The sequence below is a fragment of the Salvelinus fontinalis genome, chromosome 17 (assembly GCF_029448725.1).
Source record: "Salvelinus fontinalis isolate EN_2023a chromosome 17, ASM2944872v1, whole genome shotgun sequence".
Taxonomy (NCBI): Eukaryota; Metazoa; Chordata; class Actinopteri; order Salmoniformes; family Salmonidae; genus Salvelinus; species Salvelinus fontinalis.
Window position 1 is genome coordinate 16,347,668 of NC_074681.1, and position 27,225 is coordinate 16,374,892.

The window sequence follows — 27,225 nt, forward strand, 5'->3', positions numbered from 1 at the left end:
TCTCCCCTTAGACTTGGCAGTGATGTAGTGTCCCCATGAGTGACAGAACACTGAGCCAATCACGGTGCAACACTCCGTATTTTCTACTTGCTTGCCCCACCACAAAACGCACTGAGCTCAAGCTCGGCTTTGCCCACCTCCTTGCTTGTTCTGCCCACTATGCTTAATTTTATCCCACTGTAAACTTCTTCCCCTCGATCCTGACTAGTCTTAGTCTCTGCTGCAGAAAAACATCCCCACCACCATGCTTTACCGTAGGGATGGTGACAGGTTTCCTCCAGACATGACGCTTGGCACAGGCCAAAGAGTTCAATCTTGGTTTCATCCGACCAGAGAATATTGTTTCTCATGGTCTGAGTTTTTTAGGTGGCTTTTGGCAAACTCCAAGCAGGCTGTCATGTGTCTTTTACTGAGGAGTGGCTTTCGTCTGCCCACTCTACCATAAAGGGCTGATAGGTGGAGTGCTGCAGAGATGGTTGTCCTTCTGGAAGGTTCTTCCATCTCCACAGAGGAACTCTGGAGCTCTGTCTGAGAGACCATCAGGTTCTTGGTCACCTCCCTGACCAAGGCCCTTCTCCCCCAATTGCTCAGTTTGCCAGGCGACCAGCTCTAGGAAGTCTTGGTGGTTCCAAACTTCTTCCATTTAAGAATGATGGAGGCCACTGTGTTCTTGGGGACCTTCAATGCTGCATAATTTTTTTGGTACCTTTCCCCAGATCTGTGCCTCGACAATCCTGTCTCAGAGCTCTACGGACAATTCCTTCAACCTCATGGATTGGTTTTTGCTCTGACATGCACTGTCAACTGTGGGACCTTATATAGACAGGTATGTGCCTTTCCAAATCATGTCAAATCAATTGAATTTCCACAGGTGTCCTCCAAGTTGTAGAAACATCTCAAGGATGATCAATGGAAACAGGATGCACCTGAGATCAATTTTGAAAATCATAACAAAGGGTCTGAATACTTATGTAAATAATGCATCTGTTTATTTTACTTTGCAAAATCTAAAAACCTGTTTTTTCTTTGTCATTATGAGGTATTGTGTATAGATTGAGGAAAACTTTATTTAATCCATTTAAATGTAAAAAATGTGGATAAAGTCAAGGAGTCTGAATACTTTACGAATGCACTGTGTTAACATATGAATGGAAATATATAGTGAAAGAGCAGTGGTGAATATCAGAATTTTTCAACATGTATTATTCAGTATGATATGTTACATTATGAATAGAATAGTGGTTGTACAGTATCATACGAATTAGAGGATGTATAGTATCATACGTCTTACCCGGAAGTACTGAATTGGATAATGTAACTTGTTATACATCATGGGGCGGCAGGTAGCCTACTGGTTAAAGCGTTGGGCCAGTAACCCGAAAAGTTGCTGAATCAAATCTCCAAGCTGACAATGTAAAAATCTGTCGTTCTGCCCCTGAACAAGGCAGTTAACCCACTGTTTCCCGGTAGGCCGTCATTGCAAATAAGAATTTGTTCTTAACTGACTTGCTTAGTTAAATAAAGGTGTAAAAAAAAGTACATATTGGAGGACGTATTTATCTGAGACCAGGTTGCTTGTTGCGCTGTAACAAAGAATAATTATGGGAAGAATCTACTTTGGCAGTTAGGGGAAATATAAATACACTGCTCAAAAAAATAAAGGGCACACTTAAACAACACAATATAACTCCAAGTCAATCACACTTCTGTGAAATCAAACTGTCCACTTAGGAAGCAACACTGATTGACAATACATTTCACATGCTGTTGTGCAAATGGAATAGACAACAGGTGGAAATTATAGGCAATTAGCAAGACACCACCAATAAAGGAGGGGTTCTGCAGGTGGTGACCACAGACCACTTCTCAGTTCCTATGCTTCCTGGCTGATGTTTTGGTCACTTTTGAATGCTGGCGGTGCTTTCACTCTAGTGGTAGCATGAGACGGAGTCTACAACCCACACAAGTGGCTCAGGTAGTGCAGCTCATCGATGTGTTATTTTAGTGTTCCTTTTTTTTTTGAGCAGTGTATAAAGATTAGGAGAAAAGGTTAGAATAAAACGAACATGCAACTTTTGTATTGCTAGACCAGCAATTCGGGGTGTTCCTGCAGTAGCTATCATCTTGGAGGTGCTCAGAAATACGTAAAGTATTGATGCCACAAGATTGATGATGGGTCAACTCCTAGAGATCTGTTATAACCCATGACTGCAAATAGAGTCGGCTTAGCATTAGCTAAATCACATTTGGCACATCATTGTGCACCTGTTATTGCAGATAATATAATATATTGAGGCAAAAATTAGACAGTAGCTCAATTGAGTGAACATGAATTTGATTTCAACATATTTGAAGTATAAAATATGCCATTTAGCAAATGCTTTTATCCAAAGTGATTTACAGTCATGCGTGCATACGAGTGGAGGCTGGTGGGAGGAGCTATAGGACAGGCTCACTAATGGAATTATTGGAACGGAGTCAAACATGCGTGCTTGATACCACTCCATTAGTTCCATTTCAGCCAGTACAATGAGCCGTCCTCCTATAGCTCCTCCCACCAGCCTCCAATGGTGCATACATTTTTAGTATGGGTGGTCCCAGGAATCTAACCAAAGCCTATAATCCTACTGTATTTATCTTTTAATGCAGTCATCGGTTTTCTTTTGACGCATCTTTTCGCCTTTCGCTTATTTGTAACAATTGAAAAGACATTGGCAACTTACATTTACATTACATTTAAGTCATTTAGCAGACGCTCTTATCCAGAGCGACTTACAAATTGGTGCATTCACCTTATGATATCCAGTGGAACAACCACTTTACAATAGTGCATCTAACTCTTTTAAGGGGGGGGGGTTAGAAGGATTACTTTATCCTATCCTAGGTATTCCTTAAAGAGGTGGGGTTTCAGGTGTCTCCGGAAGGTGGTGATTGACTCCGCTGACCTGGCGTCGTGAGGGAGTTTGTTCCACCATTGGGGTGCCAGAGCAGCGAACAGTTTTGACTGGGCTGAGCGGGAACTGTACTTCCTCAGAGGTAGGGAGGCGAGCAGGCCAGAGGTGGATGAACGCAGTGCCCTTGTTTGGGTGTAGGGCCTGATCAGAGCCTGAAGGTACGGAGGTGCCGTTCCCCTCACAGCTCCGTAGGCAAGCACCATGGTCTTGTAGCGGATGCGAGCTTCAACTGGAAGCCAGTGGAGAGAGCGGAGGAGCGGGGTGACGTGAGAGAACTTGGGAAAGTTGAACACCAGACGGGCTGCGGCGTTCTGAATGAGTTGTAGGGGTTTAATGGCACAGGCAGGGAGCCCAGCCAACAGCGAGTTGCAGTAATCCAGACGGGAGATGACAAGTGCCTGGATTAGGACCTGCGCCGCTTCCTGCGTGAGGCAGGGTCGTACTCTGCGAATGTTGTAGAGCATGAACCTACAGGAACGGGTCACCGCCTTGATGTTAGTTGAGAACGACAGGGTGTTGTCCAGGATCACGCCAAGGTTCTTAGCACTCTGGGAGGAGGACACAATGGAGTTGTCAACCGTGATGGCAAGATCATGGAACGGGCAGTCCTTCCCCGGGAGGAAGAGCAGCTCCGTCTTGCCGAGGTTCAGCTTGAGGTGGTGATCCGTCATCCACACTGATATGTCTGCCAGACATGCAGAGATGCGATTCACCACCTGGTTATCAGAGGGGGGAAAGGAGAAGATTAATTGTGTGTCGTCTGCATAGCAATGATAGGAGAGACCATGTGAGGATATGACAGAGCCAAGTGACTTGGTGTATAGTGAGAATAGGAGAGGGCCTAGAACAGAGCCCTGGGGGACACCAGTGGTGAGAGCACGTGGTGCGGAGACAGATTCTCGCCACGCCACCTGGTAGGAGCGACCTGTCAGGTAGGACGCAATCCAAGCGTGGGCCGCGCCGGAGATGCCCAGCTCGGAGAGGGTGGAGAGGAGGATCTGATGGTTCACAGTATCAAAGGCAGCCGATAGGTCTAGAAGGATGAGAGCAGAGGAGAGAGAGTTAGCTTTAGCAGTGCGGAGCGCCTCCGTGACACAGAGAAGAGCAGTCTCAGTTGAATGACTAGTCTTGAAACCTGACTGATTTGGATCAAGAAGGTCATTCTGAGAGAGATAGCAGGAGAGCTGGCCAAGGACGGCACGTTCAAGAGTTTTGGAGAGAAAAGAAAGGGATACTGGTCTGTAGTTGTTGACATCGGAGGGATCGAGTGTAGGTTTTTTCAGAAGGGGTGCAACTCTCGCTCTCTTGAAGACGGAAGGGACGTAGCCAGCGGTCAAGGATGAGTTGATGAGCGAGATGAGGTAAGGGAGAAGGTCTCCGGAAATGGTCTGGAGAAGAGAGGAGGGGATAGGGTCAAGCGGGCAGGTTGTTGGGCGGCCGGCCGTCACAAGACGCGAGATTTCATCTGGAGAGAGAGGGGAGAAAGAGGTCAAAGCACAGGGTAGGGCAGTGTGAGCAGAACCAGCGGTGTCGTTTGACTTAGCAAACGAGGATCGGATGTCATCGACCTTCTTTTCAAAATGGTTGACGAAGTCATCAGCAGAGAGGGAGGAGGGGGGAGGAGGGGGAGGAGGATTCAGGAGGGAGGAGAAGGTGGCAAAGAGCTTCCTAGGGTTAGAGGCAGATGCTTGGAATTTAGAGTGGTAGAAATTGGCTTTAGCAGCAGAGACAGAAGAGGAGAAGGTAGAGAGGAGGGAGTGAAAGGATGCCAGGTCCGCAGGGAGGCGAGTTTTCCTCCATTTCCGCTCGGCTGCCCGGAGCCCTGTTCTGTGAGCTCGCAATGAGTCGTCGAGCCACGGAGCAGGAGGGGAGGACCGAGCCGGCCTGGAGGATAGGGGACATAGAGAGTTAAAGGATGCAGAAAGGGAGGAGAGGAGGGTTGAGGAGGCAGAATCAGGAGATAGGTTGGAGAAGGTTTGAGCAGAGGGAAGAGATGATAGGATGGAAGAGGAGAGAGTAGCGGGGGAGAGAGAGCGAAGGTTGGGACGGCGCGATACCATCCGAGTAGGGGCAGTGTGGGAAGTGTTGGATGAGAGCGAGAGGGAAAAGGATACAAGGTAGTGGTCGGAGACTTGGAGGGGAGTTGCAATGAGATTAGTGGAAGAACAGCATCTAGTAAAGATGAGGTCAAGCGTATTGCCTGCCTTGTGAGTAGGGGGGGAAGGTGAGAGGGTGAGGTCAAAAGAGGAGAGGAGTGGAAAGAAGGAGGCAGAGAGGAATGAGTCAAAGGTAGACATGGGGAGGTTAAAGTCACCCAGAACTGTGAGAGGTGAGCCATCCTCAGGAAAGGAACTTATCAGGGCGTCAAGCTCATTGATGAACTCTCCAAGGGAACCTGGAGGGCGATAAATGATAAGGATGTTAAGCTTGAAAGGGCTGGTAACTGTGACAGCATGGAATTCAAAGGAGGCGATAGACAGATGGGTCAGGGGAGAAAGAGAGAATGTCCACTTGGGAGAGATGAGGATCCCAGTGCCACCACCCCGCTGACCAGAAGCTCTCGGGGTGTGCGAGAACACGTGGGCAGACGAGGAGAGAGCAGTAGGAGTAGCAGTGTTATCAGTGGTAATCCATGTTTCCGTCAGTGCCAAGAAGTCGAGGGACTGGAGGGAAGCATAGGCTGAGATGAACTCTGCCTTGTTGGCCGCAGATCGGCAGTTCCAGAGGCTGCCTGAGACCTGGAACTCCACGTGGGTCGTGCGCGCTGGGACCACCAGGTTAGAGTAGCAGCGGCCACGCGGTGTGAAGCGTTTGTATGGTCTGTGCAGAGAGGAGAGAACAGGGATAGACAGACACATAGTTGACAGGCTACAGAAGAGGCTACGCTAATGCAAAGGAGATTGGAATGACAAGTGGACTACACGTCTCGAATGTTCAGAAAGTTAAGCTTACGTTGCAAAAAATCTTATTGACTAAAATGATATAGTACTGCTGGCTGGTGAAATAGGCTAGCTAGCAGTGGCTGCGTTGTTGACTTTGTTTGAAAGTGTAGCTGGCTAGGTAACCTCTAACTGGCTAGGTAACCTCGACAATTACTCTAGACTACACAATTATCTTGGATACAAAGACGGCTATGTAGCCAGCTAAGATCAAACAAATCAAACTGTTGTACTGTAATGAAATGAAATGTTATACTACCTGTGGAGCAAAGCGGAATGCAACTACTCGCTCCAACCCGGAAGTGCGTATCGTAGAGGGAGAGGCAATAGAAGTGTTGTTTCTTGTATTATTGTCTTTTGTGTCTTTAGAGGACTGCTTCACCTTAATGTCCCTTTTCCCCCCTTTCCCTTTTCTTCTGTCCTTATTTTGTCCCACTTTGTCCCTTCTTTGTCCCTTCTTCTCTTCTGCCAACTAGACACTCCTTGTTAGCTAGCTAGCTTCTTCCAGGAATGTCCCTAGCAACTGCCTAGCAACAGGTAAACAACTTAGCTAGCTAAGAAAACGATATAATTTTATGAAAAAATTGTTACTTTTTCAAAAGCCTTTCTTCTTTGTTTGCTGCTTGTTTGGTCTCCTATTCAGTTTGCAGTTTTCTTTTGATTTTTTTCGATGTACTTTACTCTAAAAAAACATTTAAATTTCAATATTTGTAAACTTAGTATGTGTGGTCGATTTCGTTCTTAAGTTATCGTCGGTCACAGAGACAAACACCTTGATTCTATGTTTTGCAAAGATATTCAGTGTATAAAGTGACACAGAAGGGAAAAGAAGTATCTAATGACGCACTTAGCTGTTCTACCAGTGGTCTGAGGCAGTCGGTAAAAATGAGCATTTTCAAGTGCAACCGTCGCTAACGATGGTTTTGGGAAACAGCGCAGAGGTTTAATGATGCTCCTACGAAGGTTCTAACGATGAACTTAGCCTTAAGAGGCTTTTGGGAAATCAGGCCTAGAGCAGACGCCAAGCCAAAATAAGCCTTTAATGCATCCTTCTGACAGTCGCACTTGGGAGTGGACACCTACAGTGGCTACAACAGGAAGAAACAATTAGGCTATTATTAATGTCAAAACCAACACTATACACAATTCTCAAGCAATAATGTTAAACATGCAATTTAAGTTACATAGTCAGCCTAGCTTACCGTTGAACTGCGTGGCAAAAATTCAACTATCTGTAAACAAAAATAGGGGTTCACTGACAGTTGTCAAAAAACAGTTTCACATTTTGTTGCATTGTACGTACACTGCAGTCATTGAAGAAATTGTAAAGATGTTTTACAATGCAATCAAATGTCAACTTAATTTTTAACACCAAAATGCACTAACTCAAACAGCTGCTATGATCACAAAAATTAACCGTAACTACAGGAGCATATGCGCAAGAAAATTCAAGCTATCATGCAACTGTTGCTTTCCTGGTGAGGCAAAGAAAATACTTAATTCATAATTTAGAAACCAGTGCCATGTTGGAAACCTAAACCTGCTAATCTCAGTACAGTTGAACGGATCAACAATCGATATTAACAGTTCATTAAGTGTACAACGCTGAGAAATACACTTTACAACATGCAATCTTACATTCTGACATTGGCAAATTTACATTGATGTTTTTGATGTAGTTTGAGGTTACTGAGAACCGTGAAACTTTTACCACACTGAACACAACTAAATGGCTTTTGTCCACTGTGAAATCGCTCATGTCTTTGGCAGTTGTCCTGCCTTGTAAACATCTTGCCACAGATTCTGCAACTGAAAGGTCTCTCACCCGTGTGAACACTCTGATGTGACTTAAGTCTTTTTTTCTGAGTAAAACTTTTCCCACACTCAATACATCTGTATGGCTTGACTTCAGCATGAGAGTGTTGGTGTGCTTCAAGTTGACAATGGCGGTGGAAGCTCTTTCCACACAATGAGCAGATGAACACTTTTTGGTTTGGTACAGCTCTCCAAACATTTACCATCCTCTTTGTTTTCAATCTGTTCTTATTAAGAATATGCTCTTGGTTGTGTGAGTGTGACTCTGATGTGCTCTCAGTTGCTCTCAAGAGCCCTTGTGAAGAAGGTCCTGGCTGCTGCATTCTGGGCTGTAAAATCAAGCCCTCCCTCACAACAGGATGCAGAGTATCTCTGTACTGCCCCTGCTCAGCTACAACATGTATGGACTCAAACATGGCATTGTCATGATACACAGGATGCCTCTCAGGCTCCACTTTCAGTGGGACAGTGCTGAATATGTCATCCAGTGGTTTCCCTACAATGGACAAAGAGTTACAGGAAGGATGGGATGGGATGGGAGTGGGATATTGATCTGCCTGAGATGAGAACATCTGTAAGCATCTCCCTGTAGAGTAAGACCCATCTGGGTGGCCAGCATTATTCCCACTTAGTCCTTGTGTAACAGAGGACCACAGCTGACTATCTCTCTCATCCATTCTAAAGTCCACACTTTCTGTGATTCCTTGATCTTCTATGGTTCCCTGGGCTACATGTTCTTCCACCTGCTCTGCTTTCACCAGAAACTCCAGTCCACCCCTCACCTCTTTAAGGTGTCCAGACCGCTGCAGCTCATTGAAGCTCTCTACTGGGTTCTCTACGGGCATGGCTTGGCCTTTCTGGTTCTCTTCATCACCTGGAAGTAGAGTAGACTGTTTTTATAATTATTAGAAATTATAAAGTCAAAATATTGCTGCGAGCAACAATGAATGGAGTTCACAGGATGACAGAAAGGACATGAGATAATTTGGATAACAAACCAAGTAGTACAGCTGTGAGAGTATTGAAGTATTTTGGAACACTAATGTGGAATGTACCAACTGAGATTTAAATCATTTACACAGACAGACATAATAAAAGTCCCAGAAATCAAAGAACCTCAATATACCAATACACTAATGCTGAAAATATGTCACAAAAGTTAACATAAACCAGTCAAACTGACCTCCGAATTGGTATATAAACTCAAAACATTAAGTAATGACTTAGGAATGATTACCTCCTGCATTCAAACGTACAGCATTAAACTAAAGTTCACTTGCGTCATCCTTGTGATATTGAGAGATAAACATGGTAATGTGTTCACTGATTGCACTTAAAGATAGTCGCAGACTGCGCAAACGGCGGGACTTAAGGTTTTACATTTTCCAGAAAAAAAGATCCACTTCAATACGTTCAGACCACATAATAGAGCAACAATGTGATTATACCGATATACTAATCACAATATTTCACATTGTTTGTCTGCATTATTTAAATCTAACAATTTGCTTGAGACCAAGTCCACTTGATCAATAGTTATTGCTTTAGTATCCTATGGTGCCAATGACATCTATTGAGCCACCAACTGGTCTGGTGCAGCCATCTAATGTTGCAGTGACTTCATATTCACACAGCTTCTAAGGACATATACATAAGGTTTACATATGAAATTCCCTCGCCCCATGTCCATCGGTTCAGTTCTTATAGCCCTGATGTGATATGGTGCCTGATAGCGCCGCCAACTTTAAAAGCAGCAACTAATCATTCTCAAATTCATTAGAGGCTAATTCAATGACTTCAAATACAAAATCTGGAGTGAATCTGACGTATGATTCATGAGATATTGCAGATGATTTTGAGCATTAGCGTTACATATGCAAAGAATTAGTTAATAGTGTCCCTGTTCTTTGAGATGTCAATACCAAATTCTGTGTGGTTCATCTTAGGGATGTACATGATAAGGATGAACAGTTTTAAGTTGATAGGCCACTGTGGAGTGGATTTACAGTGGTTTAATAACTGGACACGTAAAATCTGATTATTGATTTGTCAATAACTCAGCCATCTTTTGACCAATCCCTTGTCTTAGTTTGAGAAAAGCTCATGTCAAGAGTTAACCAACCCTGTGAACAGGTTTGGTATCATGTTTTTATACTTTAACAATGAAGTTAAGTCAGAAGCTTGTATAGTAGAGCTTTCTAAACAAAAATGGAGTAATGAAGTGATCTACGGGACTTTAATGAGTACCAGTAAACCCTTTGATGCATATTAGTATATTAGCGTATGTGCTAATATGCATCTACTAGTAGAGTGGCACAGCAGTCTAAGGCACTGCATTTCAGTGCAAGAGGCGACACTGCAGTCCCTGGTACGAATCCAGGCTGAACCACATCCGGCCGTGATTGGGAGTCCCATAGGGCAGCGCACAATTGGACCAGCGTCGTCCGGGTTTGGCCGGGGTATACCGTCATTGTAAATAAGAATGGGTTCCTCACTGACTTGCCTAGTTAAATACAAATCTTTAAATGCATCAATGTCATTTTGAAAAGTTTTTTTGGGGGGGGGGTTACTGTGTTGAGTCCAAAGACCACATTTGGAGTGAATCTGACTTTTAGTCCATGAGAAGTCAATTTTATATGATTAAATTAAGCATTGGTGTTGCATAATCAAAAAAGTGAATTGTTTGTTGACTTTTTTAAAATACAGTACCAATGCCCAACTTATTAACATGGTTCATCATGGTAAAGTCTTTGTGGAGTGGATTTACAAAAGGTCATAAATGAACAAGTAAAATCGAATTTCCTGTTTTATCAATGACTCAGCCATGTCTTAACGTAGTTTGAGAAAAGCTAAGGGTTAGTTATGATATGTAGCATTGGCCTACATTCCGAATTCTGTGTTATTTGAGAAGTACACTTTTTTTTTAAATTGAGTAAAATCTATCCTGACGGACCTTAAGGGTCCTTGAGGCAAATTTGTTCAGCACGAGGAATGACATCTGCATAAAAAGTTCAAAGTATCTAGTTCAAAGGGACTCCCTAAAAACACACCAGCCATGACCGGAAGTGAATTTCCGTAGGAGGTCAGGAGAGCATTTTAGCTAACACTAATCTAATTCTCCTACGTTTATGCTCCTAACCAGCTATGAAGAAGTCACTTCTGGTTGTAACTGTATGAAGGTGGTGTGTTTTAAGGGAATCTCATAGGTCTAACGGGGCAACATATGTTTTAAGTGAGACTGGTTATAATATGGCAATTGTGTCATTTCTTTAGACCATGGACTTTAGTTTCGGTGTGGCAAATTAGGAAAAAAAAGTTAACTCAAGCATAAATTATTTGATCAAAAAAGAGAATAATAATAGGTTTCAAAGTTGTGAACCCATAATAAGGTATCAAACAAAACCGCGAACAGTGACAAAATAAGCTGACTTGATAGGACTAAATCGAGTCAGCTCGCCTCACCTTTTTGTGGAGTCCCACTCCGAATTCCCTCAGCATGTTGCCTGTCATTTGTCACTCGTGCTGTTACTTCGCTCTGAGCTTTCCGCAATTCTCTTTCCATCAGCTGTAAACTATTTTGAAGGCCTTCCATCTCATTTTCTTTCCGACACATTTCAAGCCGTAGCACAACGGTGCCCTCGTCTACAAGTTTGGTTATTTCTGCGACAGCTGCCTTTGCTAGCACATCCATGATTGCAGCTATTTGTGTACTGAAAGAAACAGTGTTAGACATTGTTTTCAAATAAAATCACCGTTGTTTCACCAAACGAATTTGCAATGCTAGTGCTTTCTGTGAAATGTTTATAACATAATTGTTTCTACTACTGTACAGCTGGTCGAAGCTGGCAAGCAGCACTGTCTGTGAAAAAATATGTTCTCTTTCCAAACGACGGATAACGGAAATGACGACAGAAAAGGTAACCGTAAACGTTCCATTAAATGCCCACATATGGGGATATTTCTGTGAAATCAATCAGAAAACACAAAAAAAGACAATTAGTTCTCTGCCTAAGAAGTTTATTCACAAAGACAAATTAAAAACAGAAAATGCATTGTTTTATGGAATTGATATAAATAATGACACAAAACATCTCTAGGCAATGCTCATAAGTTATTACATCTGCTTGCTCATCCTTAACAACACCATGGTTATGCATGAGATGTGATACCTGAGATTTCCATACTTGAGTGTAAATTGACAACTCTTTGCAGATTTATTAAAAGTAATTTGAGGGAGAGAGCATGTGCGAGAGAGGAAGAGAAAGCGAGAGATCAGTTTTCTGAGTAGCCCTGAATCTTAGTAGGACGGTTATAGTCTCAGGCTGATTTATTCACTCAGTATAATTAATATTCAGATTATAGTCAATAGTCAGAGACTTCAATCCAAAGACGGAAATGAACTGACTTTTAATGCATTCCAGACTAGTACACTCAAGTTAACCAACATAATGTGCATACAGTATGAAGATGGAAGAATCGCCCTGGAAGGAATGGTGTCCGTTTTACGGGCTCCTGACCAATTGTGCTATTTTTTGGTGCTTCCGCCATCGTTTCCTATGACCAAAAAGAGCTTCTGGACATCAGAAACTCAATTAAGACGAGGACTCCTACTTCAATGAGTCGGAGGTGAAAGACATATTGATTATCCCGGACCAGGCCATAATCCCCAACACTTGAAGCAGGCGAAGACGGTGCTATAGAGGCCGGCGCACAGGCACCCTGATGAGACTACGGTGGCAAATTAATAAACTGCTTCTACTCTCTGTTCTAATGGCGAATGTGCGGTCGCTGGAGAATAAACTGGATGAGCTCCATTCAAGACTATCTTATCAACGGGATATTAAGAAGTGTAATATACTATTCTTCTCTGAGTCATGGCTGAACAAGGACATGGGTAATATACACTATATATACAAAAGTATGTGGAAACCCTTTAAAATTAGTGGATTTGTCTATTTCAGCCACACCCGTTGCTGACAGGTGTATAAAATCGAGCACACAGCAATGCAATCTCTATAGACAAACATTGGCAGTAGAATAGCCTTACTGAAGAGCTCAGTGACTTTCAACGTGGCACTGACATAGGATGCCACCTTTCCAACAACTCAGTTTGTCAAATTTCTGCCCTGCTAGAGCTGCCCCGGGCAACTGTAAGAGCTGTTATTGTGACGTGGAAACGTCTAGGAGCAACAATGCCTCAGCTAGGAAGTGATAGGCCACACAAGCTCACAGAACGGGACCGCCGAGTGCTGAAAAATTGTCTGTCCTCAGTTCAAACACTCACTACCGAGTTCCAAACTGCCTCTGGAAGCAATGTCAGCACAATAACTGTTCGTCGAGAGCTTAATGAAATGGGTTTCCATGGCCGAGCAGCCACACACAAGCCTAAGATCACCATGTGCAATGCCAAATGTCGTCTGGAGTGGTGTAAAGCTTGCCACCTTTGGACTCTGGAGCAGTGGAAAAGCGTTCTCTGGAGAGATGAATCACGCTTCACCATCTGGCAGTCTGACAGACGAATCTGAGTTTGGCGGATGTCAGGAGAACGCTACCTGCCCGAATGCATATTGCCAACTGTAAAGCTTGGTGGAGGAGGAATAATGCTCTGGGGTTGTTTTTCATGGTTCGGGCTAGGTCCCTTAGTTCCAGTGAAGGGAAATCTTAACGCTACAGCATACAATGACATTCTAGAGGATTCTGTGCTTCCAACTTTGTGGCAAGTTTGGGGAAGGCCCTTTCCTGTTTCAGTATGACAATGCCCCCGTGTCCAATGCGAGGGCCATACAGAAATGTTTTGTCTAGATCGGTGTGGAAGAACTTCACTGGTCTGCACAGAGCCCTCACCTCAACTCCATTGAACATCTTTGGGATGAATTGGAATGCCGACTGCGAGCCAGGCCTACTCGGCCAACATCAGTGCCCGACCTCACTAATGCTCTTGTGGCTGAATGGAAGCAAGTCCCCGCAGCAATGTTCCAGCATCTATTGGAAAGCCTTCCCAGAAGAGTGGAGGCTGTTATAGCAACAAAAGGGGACCAACTCCATATTAATGCACATGATTTTGGAATGAGATGTTCGACGAGCATACTTTTGGTCATATGGTGTACGTTCAGCCTCCTGCGAATTGAAGGAAAATTATGAAAACACAGAGTGATGAAGGATACATTTTCTTTTTTTTCCTGGTCAATTTTTGGGAAGCCTAACTTCCCTTGGCATCCATGAATACACACCATTGCTTATGTTACAAAAGGCTCTGCACATAGTCAGCCTTGACCATGACTCTTAGTTCCATTACATTACAATTAAGCCATTGTTCGAAGGCGTCTTCTGCAGGGGGGAGTTTTGTTAAAAGCCGCCCCGCTCAGTCTGAACATTAACACGCATCACTTGCAGTACGGTTTTGGATGCATAAGGACGTTATCTTTCACATAGACAAAACAAATGTTTTCATTTAAAATTCAATTGATATACACCTTTATAGGGTTAGGGTTCCCATACGGCCATATTTCCATGTTACAGCGCTTGTTTATGAAAAACAGACGGAAGACGGGGTGGACTACCTGTGCTAATTAGCTATCTGCGTCTCCGAATACCTGTGTGTGTCGATTGCAACAGTGTTAAAACCGGTTAAAACAGTGTAAAGTAAACATTTATTTTACATTTGTGAAATTATTTTGATGTGATATGAAAGTAGAGTGAATTATGTTTCTACACTTTACAAAGATATAAACGCAACATGCAACTGGGAATACAAATATGCATCTGATAGTCACAGATTAAAAAAATAATAAGTAGGGGCATGGATCAGAAAACCAGTTTAAACCGGGATTTATCTGTGAAGAGCACACATCTCCAGCATGCCCAGTGGCCATCAAAGTTAAGAATTTGTCCACTGAAGTTGGTTACTACGCCAAACTGCAGTCAGGTCAAGACCCTGGAGAGGACGATTAGCACGCACATGAGTTTCTCCGAGACGGTTTCTGACAGTTTATGCAGAAATTCTTTGGTTGTGCAAACCGACAGTTTTATCAGCTGGTGAAGAAGCCAGATGCGGAGGTCCTCAGCTGGAGTGGGTACATGTGGTCTGCGTTTGTGAGGCCGGTTGGACGTACTGACAAATTCTTTAAAATGATGTTGGAGGCGGCTTATGGTAGAGAAATAAACATTAAATTCTTTGGCAACAGCTCTGGTGGACATTCCTGCAGTCAGCATTATCCTGGTAAAGGAGAACTGCTCACTAACAGGGATGTAAACAAATGTGTGCAAAACATTTAAGAGAAATAAGTTGCAAACTATTTTGAAGGCCTTCTATCTCATTTTCTTTCCGACACATTTCAAGCCGTAGCACGACGGTGCTCTCGTCTACAAGTTTGGTTATTTCTGCAACAGCTGCCTTTCTAGCACAACCATTATTGCAGCTATTTGTGTACTGAAAGAAACAGTGTTAGACATTGTTCTTCAAATAAAATCACCCTTGTTACACAAAAACGAATATGCAGTGCTAGTGCCTCTGTGAAATGTTTACAACATAATCATTTCTACTATTGCACATCTTTTCGAAGCTGGCAAGCAGCAGTGCTTGTGAGAAAAAAATGAAAGAATAATAATACATATATACACACTACCATTCAAAAGTTTGGGGGTTACTTAGAAATGCCCTTGTTTTTTAAAGAAAAGCACATTTTTGGTCGATTAAAATAACATCAAATTGATCAGAAATAGTGTAGACCTTGTTAATGTTGTAAATGACTATTGTAGCTGGAAACGGAAGATTTATTTTAATTTTAAAAGGCTAATTGATCATTAGAAAACCCTTTTGCAATTTTGTTAGCACAGCTGAAAATTGTTGTTCTGATTAAAGAAGCAATAAAACTGTCCTTTAGACTAGTTGAGTATCTGGAGCATCAGCATTTGTGGGTTTGATTGCAGGCAGCAAAATGGCCAGAAACAAAGGACTTTCTTCTGAAACTCATCAGTATTCTTGTTCTGAGAAATGAAGGCTATTCCATGCGAGAAATTGCCAAGAAACGGAAGATCTCGTACAATGCTGTGTACTACTCCCTTCACAGAACAGGGCAAACTGTCTCTAACCAGAATCAAAATAGGAGTGGGAGGCTCCGGTGCACAACTGAGCAAGAGAACAAGTACAATAGAGTGTCTAGTTGGAGAAACAGACGCCTCACAAGTCCTCAACTGGCAGCTTCATTAAATAGTACCCGCAAAATACCAGTCTCAACATCGACAGTGAAGAGGCGACTCCGGGATGCTGGCCTTCTAGGCAGAGTTGCAAAGAAAAAGCCATATCTCAGACTGGCCAATAAAAAGAAAAGATTAAGATGGGCAAAAGAACACAGACACTGGACAGAGGAACTCTCCCTAGGAGGCCAGCATCCCGGAGTCGCCTCTTCACTGTTGATGTTGAGACTGGTGATAAGATACAATACCAGTCAAAAGTTTGGACACCTACTTATTCAAGGGTTTTTCTTTATTTTTACTATTTTCTACATTGTAGAAATATAGTGAATATATCAAAACTATGAAATAACACATATGGAATCATGTAGTAACCAAAAAAGTGTTAAACAAATCAAAATAGTAGCCACCCTGTGTCTTGATGACAGCTTTGCACACTCTTGGCATTCTCTCAATCAGCTTCACCTGGAATGCTTTTCCAACAGTCTTGAAGGAGTTCATACATATGCTGAGCACTTGTTAGCTGCTTTTCCTTCACTCTGTGGTCCAACTCATCCCAAACCATCTCAATTGGGTTGAGATTGGGTGATTGTGGAGGCCAGGTCATCTGATGCAGCACTCCTTCTTGGTCAAATAGCCCTTACACAGCCTGGAAGTCCTCCATGCTTCACAGTGGGAACCACACATGCGGAGATCATCCGTTCACCTACTCTACGTCTCACAAAGACACTGATGTTGAAACCAAAAAACTCACATTTGGACTTATCAGACCAAAGGACAGATTTCCACCAGTCTAATGTCTATTGCTCGTGTTTCTTGGCCCAAGCAAGTCCCTTCTTCTTATTGATGTCCTTTAGTAGTGGTTTCTTTGCAGCAATTCAACCACGAAGGCCTGATTCACTCAGTCTTCAACGAACAGTTGATGTTGAGATGTGTCTGTGACTTGAACTCTGTGAAGCATATATTTGGACTGCAATCTGAGATGCAGTTAACTCTAATGAACTTATCCTCTGCAGCAGAGGTAACTCTGGGTCTTCCTTTCCTGTGGCGATCCTCATGAGAGCCAGTTTCATCATAGCGCTTGATGGTTTTTGCGACTGTACTTGAAGAAACTTTTGAAGTTCTTGAAATTTTCCGGATCGACTGACCTTCATGTCTTAAAGTAATGATGGACTGTCGTTTCTCTTTGCTTATTTGAGCTGTTCTTGCCATAATATGGACTTGGTCTTTTACCAAATTGGGTTATCTTCTGTATAGCACCCCTACACTGGCTCAAACTGATTGGCTTAAACTTATTAAGAAGGAAAGAAATTCCACAAATCAACTTTTAACAAGGCACAGTTGTTAATTGAAATGCATTCCAGGTGACTACCTCATAAAGGTGGTTGAGAGAATGCCAAGAGTGTGCAAAGCTGTCATCAAGGCAAAGGGTGGCTACTTTGAAGAATCTCAAATCTCAGATATATTTTGATTTGTCTCACTCTTTTTTGGTTACTATATGATTCCATATGTGTTATTTCATAGTTTTGATGTCGTCACTATTATTCTACAATGCATAAAATAGTAAAAAATAAAGAAAAACCCTGGAATGAGTAGGTATATCCAAACTTTGGACTGGTCCTGTATATATAGATATATATATTCCGGAAAAATGGTGAAAGGGTTACCATAAACTTTATAATAAATGTCCTTATATTGTGAGATTTCTGTGAAATCAGTCAGGACACCTACTTGTAAAATAATTTTTGAAAATACAAATAAGACAATTATTTTTGTCTGCAGAATAAATTTATTCACAACAACGAATTAAAAACAGAAAATGCATTGGTTTATGGAATTGATACAAATAATGACCTAGCCATTGCTCATAAGAAGTTATACAATTTTCTTGCTCACAATACCCATGGTTATGCATGAGATGTGATACCTGAGATTTACATACTTGGGTGTAAATGTACAACTCTGTGTAGATTGAAACCAAGTAAAACTTGTAAGTTAGTTTAATAGGTTGAAAATAGCAACAAAAAGGTGGACATTTACAGATGTGGGGGGGGGGTCTGCAGAGGATCAGTTGTCTGAGTAGCCCTGAATATTAGTGGGACGGGGTTCTAGGCCCAGGCTGAATAATACAGGCAGTATGGAAAATATAACTATACATAAATGATACGTTTGTATACTAACCATCCAGACAGAGTCAATGACTATAACATTTACTGGCTTTTATGTCCACCTCTTTCTCTTTATTGTACTTCATATCCTCTCTCTTTTTTTTTCTCCCTTTCACTGCCCTCTTTCTCTCTCCCTCTCTTGATTCCCATGGCAACAGCTTCATCAAAACACATACTGATTGGACTGTTCTTCATGTCTTTCACTCCCCCCTCATCCACATCTCTCCTCCTCTCCCTCACCCCCCCACTCTGTGCCTCCTTTTTGCCTCTGCCCTCATCTTCCCCATCCTCATTCCACCCTCGTTCTGTCTCGCTGACTTTGTCATCCTCTGGCTTTCCTTCCATCTTTCTCTCCTTATCTTGCTGTCCCAAAGTCCTGTGTACCTTTCCTTTTCCACTGTCTCTGTCTGTCTCTCTCCTCTCCCTCTGGTGCTGCTGTTGTCTGAGGTTCAGTGCAGTTATTCGGCAGTGATGTGGCTTGGGTGGTACCACTGGCACTGATCTTGCTTGATACACTTTAGGGGGTGTTTGTTGTTTAGACACGACCAGCACTCTCCCCACCCCTTTTTCAGACGCCACTTTACTATCCATTGCTTCGTTTTCTCCCTCATATTTTTTTTTGCTGTTTATCTTGATCTCTTTCAGGTCTTCTTCTCTTTCCTCTATTGTTGGTGTCTTTAGTTGCTCTTTCATCTCTCCTTTCTTCTTCTTCTTCTTCTTCTTCTTCTTCTCATCGGTCTCCTGTTGGACCACACGTATACTATCTCCTTCTTCCTCCCTGATTACATCTCCCACTTCCATCTCTTTCTCTCCCTCCTCATATCCCTCTCCCACAACATCCTTTATAAGATCTATATTTCTTTGTCTTCTCTCTAAAACGTGCTGTGCCTCAAGGTTCTGTTTCTCATTATCCATCGACATCTTTTCCACCCTCTTTCCAGCTGCCTCTTCCTCAGTCTCTCTCATGGTATCCACTCCTTCCACCGCTCTCTTCGCCTCTTCTTTTGCACTCATCTCTTCACTTGCCTTACTCTCATCTATCTCTTTCATGATCTCTTTCTGTTGTACTCCAATCATCTCTCCATCTTCTTTGGTTTCTATCACCTCCTCTATAAATGTGCTTCCCTCAGTCTCTCCTTCCCTATCCTTCCTCTCTCCACTTTCCATCATGTCATCCCTCGCTACTATGCTCATCATCTCTTCATAAATGACCTCTTCCTGCTTTGTGTCCTCTTCTCCTACTTCCCTTTCATCACCTGCTATCCTGTCATCCTCTTCTTCAATCATTCCTCCTTGTTCCTTCTCCTCCACTCCCACCCTAACCCCCACATCCCTTTCCTCTGTTTTTCCCAATTCCTTTAATACCTCTCTCTCCTCTCTTTTGCCCATATCTCCCTCGCATGCTGTTTCTTTTCCCTCTAGTTTGTCCAATCCTCCCCCGTTTCTATCATCTCTTTCCTCCATCTCTTCCTCTACCTTCTTCTCCTCTCCATTTTCCTTCTCTCCCGCTCTCTCCCTCTCAGCACTTTTTTCAGGATGCTCTTTTACATCCCCAGCGGAATCTCTAGAAACCTCTTCTGATCGCTCATTGACTATGTTCTCTGGCTCTTCAGCACAGGAAACAATATGACAGGCCGTCAGTAAATGCTCTTGTGGATTTTCTGCCTCGGCTTCGCTCACTGTATCACCATTATAACCCTCTAAAATCACACCTTCTTCAGCACATTGACTCTTCAGGACCTCTTCCTCGTCTTTGAGCTTCAGATGAACTCTAGTGGTCTGCAGTGAGGCCTCCTCACAGTCAGTTGATGCGGATGCTGAAGCGTGGCTCCTCTCAATGTCATCTGGAGTTTCCTCTTCCTCCATGATGCTGGTTTCAACCAAGTGACAACTTTCTTCTATGTCAGTGCAGCAAAGTGAAGGCGATCTATGATGACAAGTAACATTTATCCAGTACATTTATCCTGATCTGCTGTTCTTCACTCTGATTCACTTTATAAATAACCCGCCTCTGCTTACCTTTCTGTGCAAGTATTGGTCAGGGTGTCTGCCTGGTCTTTCTCCTGGCTGTCTCGATCCTGTTCTGCATCCTCCTCCTCCACCACTTTCATCGCTTCCAGACTATTCTTTTCTTCAGCTTTGCTATGCCTCAAAACCTCCACTGATTGATGACAGCAGTCAGGGGAATCAATGTCCAAGTGCTCAGGGGGCATTCTGGGCTCAGAACTAGGAATTGGTGCGTCATCAGAGGCACCGTCCAGTGGTTGTGAGGGCACAGGGGCTGGGGACAAACTGTTCTCCAAGTCAGTCTGAGGTCCACACCATGTCAGTCTGTTGAACACCAAACTAGATGGTAGACTTTTACAGAACATGTCATCATCATCCTCCTCATCTTCTTTGTCGTAATCATCATCACCTTCTTCCTCCTCCTCTTCTTCTTCTTCTTCAGAGGAGGAAGACAGAGCAGGCAGGAAGGGCCGGGACATGTAAGGCAGACTCATTGACTTGTTGGCTCGCCCATACTGATCTATGCTTAGAGGCCTGTGTATGGGCGTTTGTGTCTGTATTTGTGTCTGTGCATCTACAGGTGGCCATGTGACAGGGTCTGGTCTGTCATGTGAGAGTCCTGGGGATCTATGCTCCACCTCGTCTTCATACTCATCATCCCCATGATGAGGCTCCACTGAGAACTCTTGGAACATCTGGGAGGAGAGAGGATGGAAAAGAGAGGTTAGGATCATAACTCAATTATTAAACACACAGACACACAGACAGACACAGACAGACACAGACACAGACATAGAATAGACACATACACACCTGGCTGGAGACACTGCTGTCCATAAGGTCCAGGAATCCAAAAGTATCCTGAAAGTCCAGTGGACAGTCCTGGTCTTGTTCATCGTCCTTCTCCATCAGAGAAAATGGCACATCTATGGCAACTACTTCATTTCTGACACCTGACATATCTGGGGCATCCAGGGCAGTCTGCACAGAGCCTTTCATATCTGAGGAGTAAAGGCAGATGTTACAGATTGACACAAATGTCCTATCCAAGCAATTTCACTCCAACCGGTATCTATAAACCTACTACCATGACTATTGTACTTCCCTTATTACGCAACTTATGTTTATTTAAACACATTAATGATTAGACATACCCATGTATTCTCCCTCTTCATCCTTATCGTAGTCTTGGTTTTCTGCATCCCCTTCTCCACCCTCACCCTGAACCTGACTCTCTTCAATGCTCTCTTCTGATGGCTTAGATACACAGTCCCCATTCACTTCCTCTTCTCTCTCCTCTTCTCCTCTTCCCTCCTTTTCTTCAACTTTATCTTCCTCTGCCTCACCTCTCCTCTCCCCTGTTACCTCTTCATCTTTTCTCTTGCCTAGGTCAGTCTTATCCTCCCTCATAACTTCTACTCGGATGTGCCTTTCCCCTTCACCTCCCTCCTGTCTGTCACCCTCCCTTCCCTTCTGTCTCTCCCCCTCCCTTCCCTTCCGTCTGTCACCCTCCCCGCCCTCTCCTTTATCTCCACTCTCCTGTCCTCCTCTATGGTTTCCCCTGTCCGCTCCACCCCCCTGCAGCACCCCAAAGGCCAGGCCTGATGTGATGTGAAGGGGTACTGTGACCGAGAAAGGTCCGGAGATGTGGATCCCTGCCCGCCGGTCAGCTTTGCTGGAGAGTCCTGGGGATCTGGATGGGGGTTGCAGAGCCTCAGTGCTGTTGCCCCCAACACAGTGACTGTCCAGTCGACTGTATATGCCCTGTGTTCCTCCGCCCCCGCTCACTACACTCACACTAGCCCCCTGACCCCTCCGGTAGGTCACAGCATACCCGCTGCCCACATCACCACCACTACTGGATGCCCCTCCCTCCGCACCCCCCTGGGTATAGGGAGAGGGCTGAGCCAGGGGGGACATCACAGTGGAAGGGGGTCGTTGTCTGGAACCTGAGAGGTATTGTAAACATTCACATTAGTCTACACAAAACTGTCATAATTGTAAGCCTATAGTACTACTGAACACAGAAAATAAATGATTCCTTAGCCTTACCAGTATGCATTCATTTAATTACTATAAAAACATATTCACCAACATCTATACAATAAGACAAAGACTGGGTAAACAAGTAAGGAGATGCACCTTCATGCGGATAGGGCACAGAGCTCAGGGAATCCATGCTCTTCGCTGGCCTCAAGACAGTTCTCTCTTTTTCTACAGATGGAAGGATGATTGTCAAACTCAAAATAATCATTATTACCATTGCAAAGCCATGCATTGAATTAAAAGATAATAACATCAGTGTGTCACTCGCCTTTGGCCGAGTTCTTGTTCCTTCGTCTCGGGTCATGGAGTCTGCCTCCTAAATTGAAGATGGACTTCCACTTCCTGCCCTTAAGAGATCCCTTCCTCCTGAAGTAGAGAATGTTACTTCTGTTACTCGGTCCAGGATCTTTCTGCACCACGTGACCTGGCCATGCAGGAAAAACTATACGCCCTAGTACTAACCTATCTATTTCCATTACGAACACTAAGCCTCTTCCAACCTCAACCACTATACTGCTACTATCTTGATGATAAATTGGCATAAACTGGCCATGTTTTTTTGTTGTGTGAATTTGCTTACTTGTCTGTCCCGTCTATGATGGCGTGGTAGGAACGCATGGCAGGGGGACCGTCCCCTGGGCTGATGTTGCCTAACTGGAATGGAATGGCCCGGAAGAAAGGTTCCTCTGGATTGTGTATAGAGGGAGATGGGAGTGACTTCCGGCGCTCCGTAATAACTTTAATAAGGAGGTGAAGAAGAAAGGGAGGAGATATGAGTGCTGTGAGTGAGTATCTATTCTCTAGAGAAAGAGAGAGAGGAAAAGTGATATACCTGAATCAGGAAACAGCTGGGGCACGTGGGTGAGGATGAATTCCACCACGATAGACTGGACCCTCACCTCCATAAAGGCTGCTGTACCGTTAAACCCTGACGCCTCAATGTCCTTTGACCTGCAAACAAACTCAGAGGATTAAACAACGTTGAACAATGCAAACACCCTGTTTTAACTATATCTTCACGTCTTTCTCTCTCATGTACACTACCGTTCAAACGTTTGGGGTCACTTAGAAATGTCCTTGTTTTCCATGAAAACATACCAAATGAAAAATGAATAGGAAATATAGTCAAGACAAGATTATAAATAATAACAAGCTTATAAATTGACAAGATTATAAATAATGATTTTTAATTGAAATAATAATTGTGTCCTTCAAACTTTGCTTTCGTCAAAGAATCCGCCCTTTGCAGCAATTACAGCCTTGCAGACCTTCGGCATTCTAGTTGTCAATTTGTTGAGGTAATCTGAAGAGGTTTCACCCCATGCTTCCTGAAGCACCTCCCACAAGTTGGATTGGCTTGATGGGCACTTCTTACGTACCATACGGTCAAGCTGCTCTTACAGCTCAATAGGGTTGAAATCCGGTGACTGTGCTGGCCACTCCATTATAGACAGAATACCAGCTGACTGCTTCTTCCCTAAATAGTTCTTTCATAGTTTGGAGCTGTGCTTTGGGTCGTTGTCCTGTTGTAGGAGGAAATTGGCTCCAATTAAGCACCGTCCACAGGGTATGGCATGGCGTTGCAAAATGGAGCGATAGCCTTCTTTCTTCAAAGATCCCTTTTACCCTGTACAAATCTCCCACTTTACCACAACCAAAGCAGCCCCAGACCATCACAATGCCTCCACATTGCTTGACAGATGGCGTCACGCACTCCTCCAGCATCTTTTCATTTTTTCTGCATCTCACGAATGTTCTTCTTTGTGATCCGAACACCTCAAACTTAAATTTGTCTGTCCATAACACTTTTTTCCAATCTTCCTCTGTCCAGTGTCTGTGTTCTTTCGCCCATCTTAATCTTTTCTTTTTATTGGCCAGTCTGAGATATGGCTTTTTCTTTGCAACTCTTCCTAGAAGGCCAGCATCCCGGAGTCACCTCTTCACTGTTGACGTTGAGACTGGTGTTTTACGGTATTAGTTAATGAAGCTGCCAGTTGAGGAATTGTAGGGCATCTGTTTCTCAAACTAGACACTCTAATGTACTTGTCCTCTTGCTCAGTTGTGCACTGGGGCCTACCATTCCTCTTTCTATTCTGGTTAGGGCCAGTTTGCGCTGTTCTGTGAAGGGAGTAGTACACAGCGTTGTACGAGATCTTCAGTTTCTTGGCAATTTCTCGCATGGAATAGCCTTCATTTCTCAGAACAAGAATAGACTGACGAGTTTCAGAAGAAAGGACTTTGTTTCTGGCCATTTTGAGCCTGTAATAGAACCCACAAAATGCTGATGCTTCAGATACTCAACTAGCCTAAAGAAGGCCAGTTTTCCAGTTTTATTGCTTCTTAAATCAGAACAACAGTTTTCAGCTGTGCTAACAAAATTGCAAGGGTTTTCTAATTATCAATTAGCCTTTTAACATGATAAACTTGGATTAGCTAACACAACGTGCCATTGGAACACAGTAGTGATGGTTGCTGATAATGGGCCTGTTCTCCTATGTAGATATTCCATAAAAAAATCTGCAGTTTCTAGCTACAATAGTCATTTACAACATTAACAATGTCTACACTGTATTTCTGATCAATTTTATGTTATTTTAATGGACAAAAAACATGCTTTCTTTCAAAAACAAGGACATTTCTAAGTGACTCCAAACTTTTGAATGGTAGTGTATATACACACACAAACCCACACACCTGAGAAGGTTCGGAGCCCAAACAATAGCGAGGTTCCGGGAATGCATATTGGTGTGTGAGGAATGAGAAGCCATCTTGACAAGGTGACGCATCAGGAACTCCAGAGTTCTGAGAAACCAGTGGGAGGGAGAAGGGGCAGAAAGAGATGGAAGTGGGATAGTTAATTTCAAAACAGTTTAAAAACATTTGAAACTGTTTGAGAATAACTATGCATGGCTAGAAAAGCAGTGCACAGCCTGAAATATACTAGTAAGTTCAAGAGATATGGTATGAAGCAAAGCAGAATTTACCTCTAGTTATAAACAGACGGTTGCAGGCCATGTAATATATGAAAACATACAGCAGTCATTTACACTTTCTCTATCTATAGTGAAAGAGATAGTTAAATAGTAGAGGTTTACTTGTAATGGGGAGCGGGTAACTCTTTCAGCACATCCTTAATCTTAACCAGCCTCTCCTCCTCCAACTGAATCGCCACAGCTTCCTGATGGGTAAAGAGGTGTGAGGTTGATACAAAAAGGCATATGCCATCTTTATGCTGGGTCCCATTCAGTAGGTATGAAATGGGAGTAAATGTTTTCTAATCTGAATTTAATAAAACAAGAATGATCAAGACAGGTACTCACAGCATATTTGTCATAGAGCTGGTATGTGAGGAGGGGATTGGGTAACTCTCTGAAGTAGGCCTTGCAGACAGAGCTGACACAGTGAATGTCCTGCAGGTACACATCCTTATTGAGATCCGGGGTCCCCTCACTGTCAAACTCACCCCTGTTTGGAGACAAACACAACATTTCACTGCTGTACACAGGCACACAAACGCAAGCACACAAACTCACACACCACACTTACCTTAGTTTCTGTGTGTTGGATGACACCCCAGATAGCCTGTAGATCCCATCTACCACCCCGTGCTCCTCAATGAATTCACTGCAGCTTCGCAGCACCTGGGGAACTGAGAGGGAGACAAGACCATGGTATTCAAGCTAATATTTAACATATTCTAGTCAATTGTCTGGGGAAACTTGGGACTTACTCTCCTGACAGGTAGTGGACAAGTGGTCCAACAGGTCACAGCCAAACACCTTCTCATTGTTCCCTCCTTTTCTCCGGAGTCTCCGCATCTCTTCTTTTCTCCTGCCTCAACCTCCCGCACATCCAGCCCTGTGTGTGTGTCTGATATTTGTATTTTCTGTATAACTTGGTTAATGGTAACGTGACCATGAGGTGCTCATATACATTTACAATACACTGTTAATATGCAACAATGTGTTTTCTTCATTGCATTCTATTACGCTTTATTGTTCCACTCTGATGTGCAGTGCTATAAACTGTGATATAATGAGCTTTGTTTTAAGGCATTGTGCTAGGTCATGCTGTCTTTGTGGCACTCTGCAAAGTAAGAAACCAGCTAAATCATCTTCTCAATATACGTACACCAACACAACACTTAATGTGATCACTTGTGAGCATCGCTCACAATCTACAGCATGCATCAGTCTTCACTTCCCCTTAATGTCTTCTTCACAAAATAAACAGGCCACACCCTTTACCCCAATACTCCTAGACTCCCTCTCAGTTCTGTGATTTGGGGAAACTTTAAAGTAAATAACTCCTAGTCTTCCTATGCTAATGGAACACTGACACCCCTAACCCCGGCTCTGGCTGTTCTCCATGACCGATAAAGGCCTTCTCCTCCCTGCCTTTCGCAGCCATTGTGGCCCTCTCACTGCAGCGGAAGTCAATTGAATGTATGTCGTTCTGACTGGAGGCCTGTCGAAGAACATGAAGCCTCTGAGCCTGACCCCACCTCTCCATCCCCCTGACCCCTACCATTCCACCCCTAACACAGTGTCACTGCTACTCCTCTCAAGTTTTGGGTGACATTGAGGTAAAAACAATAATAAAAAAGCATAATAAAAAGTTGACTGTTCCTACCTTCACTCTGCACCGGCACAACCAAGCAGCAGCAAGCAATGACGCAAGAAACCACTAAACTTCCCCTGTTGACTTCCTGAGTCTTTCTCTCTCGCGTTCTCTTTCTGTATATCTCCCCCATTAGCTCTGCCTCTGTTGATTGGCAAATCAATGAACCAGTAAATCATTCAAACTACAAATCCTATCAATCTATTTCTCTTATCTAATGATCTTCTATTCAGATGACCAGTTTTATACAGTAACAGTGGTCAGTTTAGACAATGCAAAATGTTTCAGTATAAACACATATAGCCTATTACTCTGAAACATATTTTATTGCCTCATTTTGAGAATACATACAGTAACTTAACATTTTAAGGCAGCAGAGTAATTTCCAAACCTAACTGAAAATGAAGTGGAATTGAGTTATTAACCTGACCTGATATGAGACTGTCCCTTGTGGCAAGACGTGACATCCCAGATAGTCAGACA

The 27,225-nt window shown here is 43.4% G+C and overlaps 2 protein-coding genes across 5 annotated transcripts; both read right to left on the minus strand.

Moving 5' to 3' along the window:
• Positions 1-6,914: 6,914 nt before the first annotated feature.
• Positions 6,915-11,612, minus strand: LOC129813823 (zinc finger protein 7-like). 3 transcript variants are annotated; one of them, XM_055866377.1, is made up of 4 exons: positions 11,171-11,612; positions 8,491-8,582; positions 7,096-7,125; positions 6,915-6,981 (listed from the first exon to the last, which is right to left on the minus strand). In XM_055866377.1, exons 1-4 carry the CDS (start codon positions 11,439-11,441, stop codon positions 6,973-6,975), a joined length of 402 nt encoding a protein of 133 aa, XP_055722352.1. In that variant the 5' UTR covers positions 11,442-11,612; the 3' UTR covers positions 6,915-6,972. The 3 variants fall into 3 exon arrangements, 2 of the variants coding, with proteins under 2 accessions (XP_055722352.1, XP_055722350.1); XR_008753196.1 differs by having other exon boundaries at positions 7,096-8,582; XM_055866375.1 differs by having other exon boundaries at positions 6,915-8,582.
• A 6,061-nt stretch (positions 11,613-17,673) lies between these two features.
• Positions 17,674-27,196, minus strand: LOC129813808 (uncharacterized). Of its 2 annotated transcripts, none has more exons than XM_055866353.1 (14): positions 26,755-27,196; positions 25,853-25,980; positions 25,669-25,771; positions 25,443-25,587; positions 25,218-25,300; positions 24,817-24,924; positions 22,955-23,073; positions 22,703-22,859; positions 22,391-22,488; positions 22,219-22,290; positions 21,231-22,025; positions 20,890-21,077; positions 20,089-20,771; positions 17,674-19,996 (listed from the first exon to the last, which is right to left on the minus strand). In XM_055866353.1, the coding sequence occupies exons 2-14, from the start codon at positions 25,938-25,940 to the stop codon at positions 18,142-18,144; spliced, it is 4,494 nt and encodes a 1,497-aa protein (XP_055722328.1). In that variant the 5' UTR covers positions 25,941-25,980; positions 26,755-27,196; the 3' UTR covers positions 17,674-18,141. The 2 variants fall into 2 exon arrangements, with proteins under 2 accessions (XP_055722328.1, XP_055722327.1); XM_055866352.1 differs by having other exon boundaries at positions 25,853-25,992.
• Between the last annotated feature and the right edge of the window lie 29 nt (positions 27,197-27,225).